At 37.8% G+C, this 12,546-nt stretch overlaps 1 protein-coding gene across 2 annotated transcripts; it reads right to left on the minus strand.

Annotated features, from left to right (window-relative positions):
* Positions 1 to 4,018: 4,018 nt before the first annotated feature.
* On the minus strand, positions 4,019 to 9,130 carry si:dkey-7k24.5 (somatomedin-B and thrombospondin type-1 domain-containing protein). 2 transcript variants are annotated; one of them, XM_032514645.1, is made up of 5 exons: positions 8,831 to 9,130; positions 8,192 to 8,383; positions 7,561 to 7,639; positions 7,220 to 7,402; positions 4,019 to 5,330 (listed from the first exon to the last, which is right to left on the minus strand). In XM_032514645.1, exons 1-5 carry the CDS (start codon positions 9,093 to 9,095, stop codon positions 5,213 to 5,215), a joined length of 837 nt encoding a protein of 278 aa, XP_032370536.1. In that variant the 5' UTR covers positions 9,096 to 9,130; the 3' UTR covers positions 4,019 to 5,212. The 2 variants fall into 2 exon arrangements, with proteins under 2 accessions (XP_032370536.1, XP_032370535.1); XM_032514644.1 differs by having other exon boundaries at positions 7,220 to 7,408.
* Positions 9,131 to 12,546: the final 3,416 nt, after the last annotated feature.

The raw sequence follows: 12,546 nt of genomic DNA on the forward strand, positions 1-12,546 counted from the left end.
TACATTTGTAGGGGTGTGCACGTCTGAACTGTGCATGTGTGTGAGTGAGAATGAATGTTGATGGGTGATCTAATGGTAATTCATGTATACACACTCTTGAGATTGTCTTACCTGATTTATTTTTATATAGATAAGAAATATGTGATTTGCTAGTCTGCTGTGTCATAATCATACGTGAAGAGTAATCCTGTATAAGGTTTAATGTCTTGGCATAGAGGCTGCAGTCATCAGAGGCTCCAGCCCATCATCCATTATAATGTTTCTTGAACAGTGTTTTGCCAGCCCCTATGTTATCATGTCATGATGAGATTCATGTCATGGATGATACTCTCATATCTTGACAAGTGAATATTGTCTTAGCACCTCAGTGTCATTTTTAAGGGATGGTAGAGGTATTGACCAAGAATATTTGATATGAGCTAACATAAGAGCCAGTAATAAACAGCTTGATTGCTGCATAAAGTGCACATTTATGAAGCTTGTATTCACCCATCCAATCAACATACAAAAACATGAGACACTTATAAAAATGAAATATATGTAAATCCTCTAATATAGTTTTTATCTTTACATCACATGACTACTGACATAAAGTTTAGATTTCAGTAACAGATATTCAGCATGCATTGGCCTTCATTTGACCAACATGAAATCATTTAAAGAGATCACAATTTATGTGTATTTGATACTGAAAGCCAGGGAGTATTCCCTCTCTACTTTGTTCACTTAAACTTGAATGGCACTAAATATCCACCGCCAGGTTAACTTTACCATAGAGCAGTTGAAAATTCTTGACCAGATGAAACCCTGCATGAGCACACACACACACAAAAGATACACACAAGTATGAAAGAAAACTTTCAGGATACATAGATATACTTAGTTTCCATAGTGACAGCTGCTGTGCACAAAGGCAGCAGCTCAGCAATGTTTTTTTAATTGGGGCGGGGAGGTCTGATTGCATGTAACGTATGCTTAACACATATACAAGAACTCACACTCACACACACACACTCCCACACGCATGCAAGCAAGCACACACACACACACACACACACACATGCACATACGCACACACACACACACACACAAGCATGTACCCATAAAGTGACAGGTATGCACAGTAGTCACACATTAGCAGAGCCACTCCTCACTGTGCATATTTACGAGTACTGTGTAAATGCAACATTATGATGTAAGGACCTTGTACGTTGATATGATGTTCATGTCTTAAATCTCTGTAGCATTCCATAAATACTACAATTTACCACACTGCATTCTCTATTATCTGTTTATAGTCCCACACAACAGAGAGAAACAATTTTACATAACACACTAGTGTCACTGACCACTAGTGATGAAACACATTACATTAATTATACACAGAATATAGAGGGACTAATTGCTTGAGTTTTAACCATTATCCCAACCTTAAAGCAACACCAGAGAACTTTTTTCCACATCGGCCTCCCTACAATTGTTGGCCAGATCGGGTAGCAGATCTGTAGTTTGAATAAACTGGACAATGTAAAAACAATGTAATGTAATGGACAATTCCGCTAACACGAGGTACCGAAGCGGGAAAAGTTCCCTAGTGTTGCTTTAAAAATGTAAATTATATCATAAAATAACACTGACTTTTTATCCATACCATGCCAACATGAGCAGTAAGCATAAAATCCTCTGTTCCTTCCTTGCCCCTTGAAATGCATTTTCAAATGTTAAGGTACAACAATTGTGTAATGCCTTTTAAAAATTGTCAAGAGCTGGAAGGTCTAATGTTATCAGAGAGAGGAGCTAAGGTGTGAAAGGAATAGCAATGACTGTGAGAGGCAGAATGAACCGTGTGTGTGTGTGTGTGTGTGTGTGTGTGTGTGTGTGTGAATGTATGCATAACGGGGGAAGCCTGCTTCTGTTTTTTCTCTATTCCATCTGCAGTTCTGACTCTAACAGCCATGCAGCTTTATTTACATCTGAGAAGAGAGGGATGGAAGGTGCATTTAATGGATCTTATTTAGCACACATATAATAAGGCTAGGATGGATGGTTTGAGCTGGTGTTTCACAAATTAGTTTTTTTATTCACATAAAATGTCTAATCAATTCAATTATATTTATAACGTCAAATCATAACAGTTCTGTACAAATTAAGCAAGTCTAGACCACATTCTTCCTTTTAACAGACATAAACCTCAGACAGAACCTGGCTCGAGCAAGAGAGAGAGAGACAGAGAGAGAGAGAGAGAGAGAGAGAGAGAGAGAGAGACAGAGAGAGAGAAAGAGGAATTAATATAACAAAGCTGATCGTTGTCCTTTGTTGCACATGAACTAAAGTATCTACTAATATTAGAAGCTAAGTTCACAAAAAACAAACGATCACACTTAAAAGGATTTTAAAACATAAACTTAGGTATTGTCTACAAGGACGTGTTCCCAAATAAAAGTACATCATTTTTTAAATGAGAAAATGTCCTAGGGCATAACAATTGACTGCAGATATTAACATTTCCAGATGATCTCTAATGATATTCAGATTAATTAATTATTTTTGAAAGTCTCCTCAAAAACGTGCTGTGAATGGTTGCTCCTTTGGTTACATTCATACATTGTTTAATTATTTCCACAACAAACTTCTTCATGTCACATTACAAGATGGAAGTGGCACAGGTTCAATGATACAAAAAAGATTTTAGATTTTATTTTATTTTTGTTGGACAACATCAGTAACAACAAGAGAAACATTTAATTCATCACCCAGTTAGATGTTCTTGTTTCTTGATTAACTTTTCATTGCATATTTATATTATCTTAAGAAAAGTCAAGGCCAATGTATGCCAACAAATTATACCCTGCTGCACTTAAATGTCCATGTAAATTTGTTTTCTTAAAGGGGAGTTTTTCAGTGCTTGTGCCCATTGTGACGGCCCCTGTGTGATACAGTGAGGTCACTCTGTGGGAGTGATACCTCACTGGTATTAACTATCTTTGTCTTGAGTTGATTTGGTGCAGCTGCGAGCTGTGAGTGGGGATAAAGCTCCACCTGGTCAGACTACACACGCACTCTTCACATTTGGGTATCTGGAATGCCTACCATCCCACAAACTGTAAACTAAGACAACCCCGTTAGTTTTTTGCAGGCTGCCTATATCAGAAAACATGGGATTCAACAAACCGATTTGGCTCCCCTTCCTATGTGACGTGCAGGCTCATTACAACATACCGCAGCATGAGAAATACCTTTGCCAAGGTGCACCATATATTTCTCGCAAGCCAATAAGAGCACACTGAGCTTTTCTGGAGGGGGGCTTAAAGAGACAGGCTAAAATGGAACATTTCAGACAGAGGACAAACCCAAAATACAAGTATGAACCTGAAAATAAGCATGATGTCTACTTTAAGTTGTGAAGAAACACATTGCAGTCAGACATGTCATTGTGAATGCATTGCATATATTTTTTTTACATGGAAACTAAGTTTGATAAAGAGCATTCATTCACACAACCGCTCATTTAGCATCACATGAGCTTCTGTCCTGTCATTTAGGTTTTCAATATCACTGTAGTAAGGGACCATGTTTTACTGAAATAACTCAAAAACGATGACAATCAATATTCCACGAATAGACAGCAAGCACTATTAAAGAGAACTGAGATTATGGGCAAATATTACACAAATTTGCACTCATGTGCATACACACAAGTATTGAAACCCTGACATAGTATTGAAACTGTTAAGCTTTTAGACAAAGGTAGTGCAAAAGAAACATCAAACATGATGTTGTGATATGATACATAGACTGTGATACTGTGACATGGAACCACCATAATACAAAAGCCCATTTATTTTTTACAAGTCATACTTTATTTTATTTTATTCGGGTACGTTACTATCCTCTGTTCCCAAGGAAGCCATTCATATTAATACAATCTTTCGGTTTAAAAGAGCTTTTAATTTCACTGAGATCCCTATAGAGAAATTCTAAGGACTAAACCATTGTGCTTTATGAAGAAAAAACAATCAAGGGACTTGTTTTATTTCTCATTTATTGAAACAAACTATAAAGAGCACAGATTCTCAAAATTCCCATAACAAGACTCCCAATTGTAGAGTAAATACATTTAGTTGAAACCTACAATAGAACTTGGTTGTTGCGCTACCCGCTAAATTTAAAATGTAAAGAGGTTTAAGTATTTTTTCATTTTTTGTGAAAACCCCATAGGACCCTTTTCAAGGACATGTGGTAGTTTTCAAAACCCAGTGAGAACCACTGCTTTAGCAAGTAGCCAAATTCCACATACTCTGAATCTAACACTGTATTACAGGGTTGGGGTCGATTCAGGATGCCTTGATGGAGCACAACACAAATCACACATGACACTCTAAAAGGAGCCAGTATAAGAGCATGGGACAATTTAAAACCAAGTACAAATAAAAACATGAACTGTTTTTTTTTTCTACGTTCAAAACTCTCAGTGGAATTGACCCCAACCTTGCCTAAGCCATCAGTCTTTGTAAAGTACACTGTTTCCAGGGAATTAAAAAAAGACATTTGAACGACCTTAGCCAGCTCTTATACAATGTTGTTTGTAGGTCCAGAGGCTGTCTGTTTTGTAAAAAAAAAAAAGCAACACATTTTTACCTGTTGACTTTCTATGCTGTTGTTTCTGTATAAATGTTCAATTGTTCAGTGCATGTTGTAACTTTGGCGTTGTGACTGGTTGTGATTCACACAAAGCCAGTACTTGTCATGTTAAAACTGTGTCTCAATGTCCCAAGATATTTCTATTTCTTAAGAAAAGCAACATTTCCCTTGGATGAATAAAATGAAATAAATCAGATCACTTTACATTTTGATTAGGCATTTCTGGCTTTTATTTCACTGTTAATTTGCAGTCTTTGATGCAAACCAAAATGAGAATATGTATTATTAAAGTTCTTGTTGAGCAATAAGGACAAGAAATGTATGGTATTCTGATTAAGAAATAGGACATTGTCATTGTCATACATTTAGCCATATTAATAAAATGTATACATGTTGCACTAATTTGGAGATGAAGGCACAACCAAGCATTGACCAGTACTCTTTAATAGATCAGGTTAGAGACCAGTTTTTATTATTCTGTCTGGTTTCTAATTACTCTGGCAGATTGTTTTTCATACACAACTCTGAGTAAATATGTACAGGCGGGAGGCTAACAGAAGGAAGGAGGAGGTTAGATGAATAGGAAGTTGTGGGCTGTTGGGCAGGAGCAGGCCTCCAGCCTCCCCACACGCCTCCACACACCCCTGCATCTAGGGTTTCCCACAGCCTGCCACTGGAGAGACTGCCTTCTGCAGGAAGGAGGGAAGGAGTAATGAGTTAGTGGTCACATGATTTATCTTTAAGCCAAGGGATAAACAATGTTGCCATCTAGTGGTAGTCCTCACTGTTACCAAGCAGAGCTGAGATATAGGGTGTAGATCAGTGGTCTGGGATGAAAAACTAAACAAAAATCAACCCAGATTGTTTCATCTCAATTCCACTTATCAGTACTTTATCCACCACTACACCTCTCAAAATACAGACACAGAAGCAGACAGGTAGAACAGACTTATGCATGCTAGATTTTTGCAGATACCATGGATCTTCTGTCATTGCAGTGTGACAATGTTTGACCTATGGATGAGGTTAGGGTTAAAGGAAGGATGAATGTGTTTTGGAAATTAAGGTTTTTATCTTGTTTTTTTTTTTTTTATCCCTCTAGTAGCGCTGTGGAGCAGGTTTTTATGAGTGGGTCCCCATTTTGTTTGTCTCGTGCACACACATGAGGACGTGCACATGGGTGAACACATTCCTGCCAAGGGTGTCATACCAATCTACTGGTGGCAGAAATGCTCCAAGATATGCAGCAATGCGCCAACAACGGCAGAAAAGAAAAGACTTAGTGGTAGTCAACATGGATGTTAAACAATTACTCTTTCAAATGTGAAATCAGCTTTGCAGGTGTTTTATGAGGAAAGAAATGTATTCATCACTTTTGTTAGACCTCAAATATACACACAATGCGTTTTGGTGAGGAACACTAAACATAACTTTTGTTTGTTTTCCAAGAAAACGCCACAGGTTCTCTTTAAGTGATGCAAATGGACTGCTTTCAAAAACAACATTGTCAATTCCATGGAGGTTTTTAGAATGATTGAATATGGTGTAATCCTTTTTTTCTTAACAAAGCATTTGCAGAAAATACCAATAATTGTCTTATGATTTTTTTAGGCATTCATTTCATGGTAAGTGGGCTAGTTAAAATTTTCCTTATTCTGTATTATAATTTAGTATATTATTAAAGGCTCCGGCTACATATTTACAGTACAGACGTGTGAGTGGTATCGTTCTTCTCATCTTACTCTTGGCAAGAAGGCAAATATGTGTATTCATAATGGTTAGTTGCTGTTCCATGAACAACAAAAAGAGAGTTTTCCGGTCCAAGGGAGCGATTTGACAACAGCGTGTGATTTAGTATTAGATTATGCCCAGAATACAATATGATCACACATTTCCTGTGCATAGTGCACATAACAAACAAATACATCTTTATACACATATTTGTGATATTCTATAACTCATGTTTCTTTGTAAAAATGATTACCTATTATTATCCTTTCATTTAATTTATTCTAATAATTTATAAGGACAATGCACATTGATCAATATTTCTGTAAATGCGCCAGTGTTTTGCCAACTGGCTATTTTTCAACTGTAGTCCGTTGGCAAGATGTTTTGAGACCAGAAGGACAAGTGATGTGTTTTTAATTACGAGTAATAACAACCACATTCACTTTCTGATTTACTCATGTGTTATACTTTTTCTGGCTGCTAATTACAGAATACTTTACTCTGCCATATAATGAGGGGGAAAGGTCACCTTTATTAGTGAAGTTATGAGCAACACTGAGTTTCTTTACATATGAGTAAATTAACTTCAAGCTAATTTCATGGTTGAATAAAGTCTTAGCTGGGCTTGAAAAACAAACACCTTATCTTTCTCTTCTGGTCATTAACATGTTCAGAACAACACAAGCTTACATTTGTGAGGCTTTCTGAATTCAAAGATTCAAATAGCTGTTATAGAACATAACTTCTTTTTCTTTCTTTTTTTATCAGGATGACAAAGGGCAAGTTGTGATGTAAGAAACATTCCAACAATCTTACAAAGCAGACTCTACGTTCTTTCCATTCTTACCTGCCCTCGGCGTTTTCCTCTCCATCTCCAGCACAGTGTGTCTGTCCAACAGCGAGAGCGGGCGGCTGGCACTCGACACACACACGATGCCCCTCCCTCAGGTGTTGCATCCACTGGGTGTGTGGGCCGGAACTCTGCTGGCACCCTTTTGTCAGAGAGGTCAATCGAAACTGGACACAATACCTATTTCTCACACACACACACATATACACACACACACACACACACACACACACACACACACACACACACACACACACACACAACCAAACTCAGACTAAAAACATATTGAAAATACATAGGAACATACAGTATATAAAACGCCTCTCTGAACGTGTTACCCTATAATGTCGCTGCTGTCAGCGATGTCTCTTTTCTTCCTGGCGTTGCCATAGCCACCTGCAATAATCAGTGCTGGGACTGCAGAGGGAGCATGGTAAGAACATTAAATGTGACCATATATTGCAATACCTTAAATTTAAAAATGAGCATGGGAAAACAGCTTCTCTCATGTGCTAATATACATATTAATTAAAGACCGCACATTATTATCACAACTTGTACACTCATCAAGTCTAAATTTAATACTGTTGACATCTAAAATGACAACAAGGCAGTAATTTTAAACAATCCCGTGTAATTATCTTTCTTTTGATCAGTTAATCAGATGTGGGTGTATGAAAGGATATTGTAATGTAGTTGTCAGTATTATTTGATTTTTACTGTCTATTACGGGTCAGTTAACAATTTCAGTCATTAACTTAAGATGAGACCTGGCCTTCTCACACTAGAATAACCGTGTTTACTAAGTGGCCCTTTTAGCCAGCCATATTTTTCATATGATAACTTTCCTAGTCACAAATTCTAGGTCTTTAGGAGGATAAGATAACCGCATAAAGTAATTCCACCAAATGTCAGAGTAATGGGATGATAACATGGATGTGTGAAAAGATCCAGGTAAATTTTTCTCACCAAGTGGGTTGTGGCAGTTCCCTTGCTGAGACCAGTACTCTGCACAGCCGGCGTGCTCCTCTAGATGGGGACAGGGTTTACCTGCATTGAGCGGCTCCTGCAGGATCCCCCGGCTCCGCCTGCGGACTGTGGCCCTGCAGGTCCCGGCACAGCCTGACCACTCTGTCCACTCGCTCACCCCACAGGACAGCGCTGAGGGAGAGGAAACATGAGTACATGCAGCTGGGGGGAAAAAACTAAACCAGAATCATAGAAATTCCTTTTATAGTTGTCAAATGTCTACAGATCAAGATGCCAATCATTATTAACACGTAAGAACATTTCAGTGACACTGTAGGCCTCCTGTTAATAGGATGGTCTCACTATAAACATTTTGAAAAGCCACCCAGTGTTCCATAGCATACAAATGTGGATTTAAATACAAAATCATAATGATAAGATTTTGTTAAAGGAATTGTATTAGTGCTATTTTTGATTATTTAGATTTTTTTTCCTGATATAGCCTATGCATTTTATTAAAACTCTTGAGCAAATAAGTCAGTCTTAAAAAAACTTCATATCATCACACTGAACTGTAGGCTTTCGGATTTCTCTGGAGTTTAACACTTGAAACAGATTTTTTTTGTCAGCGCAACCTACCTGGGCAGGCTGTCTCATAATCGTGGCAGCAGTCAAGTATGGACACACAGGCTTGGTCGCAGTAGCAGGTGCCATAGGACCGGTCAGACCTCCATCCTTTGCTGATGCATGACGGGTCCCGGCCGGTGCAACACAGACCTTTTTCCCGACAGCCAGACTGACACGGACCGATGAGGAACAAATACACACCGAGACAAACCAGAGTGACAGAGCTGCTCCTCCTGACTGCCATCACAACATGCACCTCAACACGTTTAGGGATCATCTGTGCAATGCAACCATCAGGAGTTGAAGCTCTGGTCGGTGAGTTGGAAGTTATTCATGTGTCAACTCTGTATCTCTTAAAGGAACAGTTCACCACTGTATGTAAAGTGTTAGACTGAGACAAACAGTTGGCCCACACACACAAAGTTAATGTGCATGTGCAAGATCAATTTGCCAAACATTAGATTTGATATATTAGACCAATGGGCAATCACAACACACATCTATTTTCAAAGGATTAAAAAGTCACTTTGCTACCTCACAAAATGCATTGATTTCCTGATCTTACCAATGCATCATGAAAGATATTGAGCCACTCAACACCTAATTACTGGTGTTGAGTGGCAGAAACAAAAATAAAAAGTAAGATATAGCCCCGTAACTGGGATATATTTGCAAGGCATTTTACATTCTTCTGCTAAAGCCATACAAAAATCCACCTTCACTTGCAAAACCACAAAAAGTCCTCTCTCTGGCCTCTCTCTCTCTCTCTCTCTCTCTCTCTCTCTCTCTCTCGGTGAGGCAGCCAGCTTCCCAGGCCCATGTGTACCTCAACATGTGAAAAGAGTGGATTAATGAAACTTCCATGGTTGAGGTTATTCATGCAAAAGAACAACAGGACAGTGCAGGCCTCCACTCCAACTACGATTCCCAGTAGCCTTCTGCTTTGTGTGTCAAGGGAGAAGATCCAGGAGCAGAAAGCTGTTGGGGGGAGTTGAAGGATAATACTGCAGAAAACACCACAGGCTCAAGTTTAAGAATTGAGGGAAACATACATAGACAAAGCAAAAAACATTACCATTACCACCAATGACAGTTGTGGACCCCTTTCCCTTGGTGTGGCCCTATCTTTTGGCCCCCAACAAAACTGTGTTGCAGAGATAACGGCCATTTACTGCTCCAGTCAGCACTAACTGGATACAGCCCATATAAACACCACTTTTGCCCTCTCTCCTGTTCTCATAACATATGTAATCAATATTTTGTTTTCAAACTATCAAAATGAGAATTATCAGAACTATCAGAATGATCACATATGTAGTACTGCTTAATTCAGTCCCATCCACTTGAGTTACTAGAATCTGGATGGAGTGATTTTGACCCAACCAACAAAGATACACACCAAAGATTCATCATTCTGTTCTTTGCTTAAAAAAAACCTGCATTTTAACTCCAGTATTGAAGACTTCCTGGCTTGTTTCATAATGTGTTTTCTTATAAAGGGTTTCTTGCAGTAATTGTTCTGATTGTTGTTGATTGTTGTCTGTTAATATGCTAAACTAAATCCCTTTCTACTACTGTACAATGAAATATAGATATATTTGTTTGGCATTCTGGCTGCTTATGTATGAGTTTGCTGTCAAAACGCTGTAGCAACTCATAAGTGACAGCCTGTTTGTCCTATGGTGTCACTTATAGGGAGGAGTGGAATTGCTCCTACCCCCTCTGGAGCCCCAGTACTGTGTTGAGCAGGCCATGAATGCCATCCTGATAGACCAACCATTGGTGTGCATCCCCTGCCTCACATACCAGCCTTTTCTCTGCAGAGCATTAGTAGAAAGCTAAACTTTCATATTAACCAGAGACTATATTGTTTTTGTGCACTACCATTTCTTGGCAGCTGATATACTATTTGTTCCTATTTAAGATTGTTGCCATGGGAATCCAATGTGGTTACGTATGGTTTCATGGGGTCTGCCAAGTGCATGCCCTTCATTGAGACCAGGAAAACAAATGTCTACTACCTCCGTTACGGTTGCATAACCGTACCTAAGTAGAGTTAAGACAACTTTTGGGAGTCTTAACAGTTATATAAAATGTTCTTTTGCAAAAAAATAAAAATAAATCCTTCTGCTTGTTTGGACAGCAGTGGGCCAAAATATCAAGCTATACAGCCAGGATTCAATAACACACAAATGATTGGATGTAATGCAAAGGCCAGTCAGAGGGGGCTGTAGATCTTTAGACTGATCAGATAAAAGTGTTTAATAGATGACGACTCAGCCAAGTGGTCTTTAGAACCCCCCAAAACATTTAAATAATGTTCAGATAAAGTTTAAAGTCCCTTCAAACTGTTTTCAGTGACTAAATGCTAGACTGGCCAAAAGTCTGTAAATTAATAATTTACCAGAATGTTGTGCTGTAATATGTTAACCTAAAATAAAATTACAAACCACTACTCTAAACACACTCTTGTGCTTGTGTTCCTGTAATCTTCACAAGACATGAAGCAATAAGAGGCTGATAAAGGCAACAGTGTAATGATGTCAGCAGTTAGTAGAAGGATATTACCAACCAGTTTTGAGTTAAAACAGGATTGAAAAACTATAATTACCATGACTTCTTTCAGAAACATGCTTTTTTTATATTTTTCTTTTTCACTTTTCTCACTAAAAGATGACTTTGCCATGGCTAATTTTGGAGCTACTGCACTTTCTCCCTCTATCTTGAGAATTATGCATGTATCAATCAATGCACTCATAGTTTTTACAAGGCTCAAAAGACAGCAGTGATGAATAGACTGAGGATGAGACTAATTATCTAATGATGAAGTATTTCCTACAGCATTAAGAAATAATGTAGTTTAGAACGTCTTGAGTTAAAATATCCCAGAATGAGCTCATGTTTGGCCACTAAAATAAATATGGAATACAGCAAACTTTTGCATAAAAAAAAGATAAACATTTTGCTTGATTGTAATTTTATATTAAAACAAATCACTGAATACTCCATCATTAGGACATACATGTTTATAGCAGATACATTCTGATAAAAATGTATGCTTTTTGTTTTCAAATCTTTTTCTCAAATAGTAGAATCTGAATTAGATTTCATAAGCAGACTCACCATCAGAATTGATTAAGTGTGAACAACACAGAAGGCTTGCGTTGGACCCTGAGACGGATGGCTGAGCAATATTTGATATTTCAAATTATATTTCATAAAATCAAACTGCATTTGTCATACTATATGTAGTCAGCACTCATTCAGCAAAAGCCATCAAATTAATTTACATTCTGGTATCATTGTTAGAATATGAAATTCTAGGGCTGGATTCAAACAGCCTACCTAAGCACAAGGGACTCATAGGGAGACGCATGCATGTGATCCAGTGCTACTTTTTAAAGTAGCTATAACTGACTTTTTCTATTATTGTTATTGACTGAATTCTTTTTTTTTTAAAGAAATTGTTGGTAGTACTGTAAACAGATACACAAGTAGTTCTGAAGGATAACAATAAGCTTATCTTGTTAGGTTTTACTTATGTGTATCCTTGATTTGGAAAAAAAAGCTATTACGTGTTCACACAATAGGATTATATCATCATCAAGATACGATACCTCTCAAAGTAAATAAATTATATTCCATTATTGCACATCCCTACATCACCTAAACTTTAAAGTTATATATTCTGCCATTAGCAGGTAAAGAAAAGGACAAAATAACCTTTG

The sequence above is a fragment of the Etheostoma spectabile genome, chromosome 4 (assembly GCF_008692095.1).
Source record: "Etheostoma spectabile isolate EspeVRDwgs_2016 chromosome 4, UIUC_Espe_1.0, whole genome shotgun sequence".
NCBI lineage: Eukaryota > Metazoa > Chordata > Actinopteri > Perciformes > Percidae > Etheostoma > Etheostoma spectabile.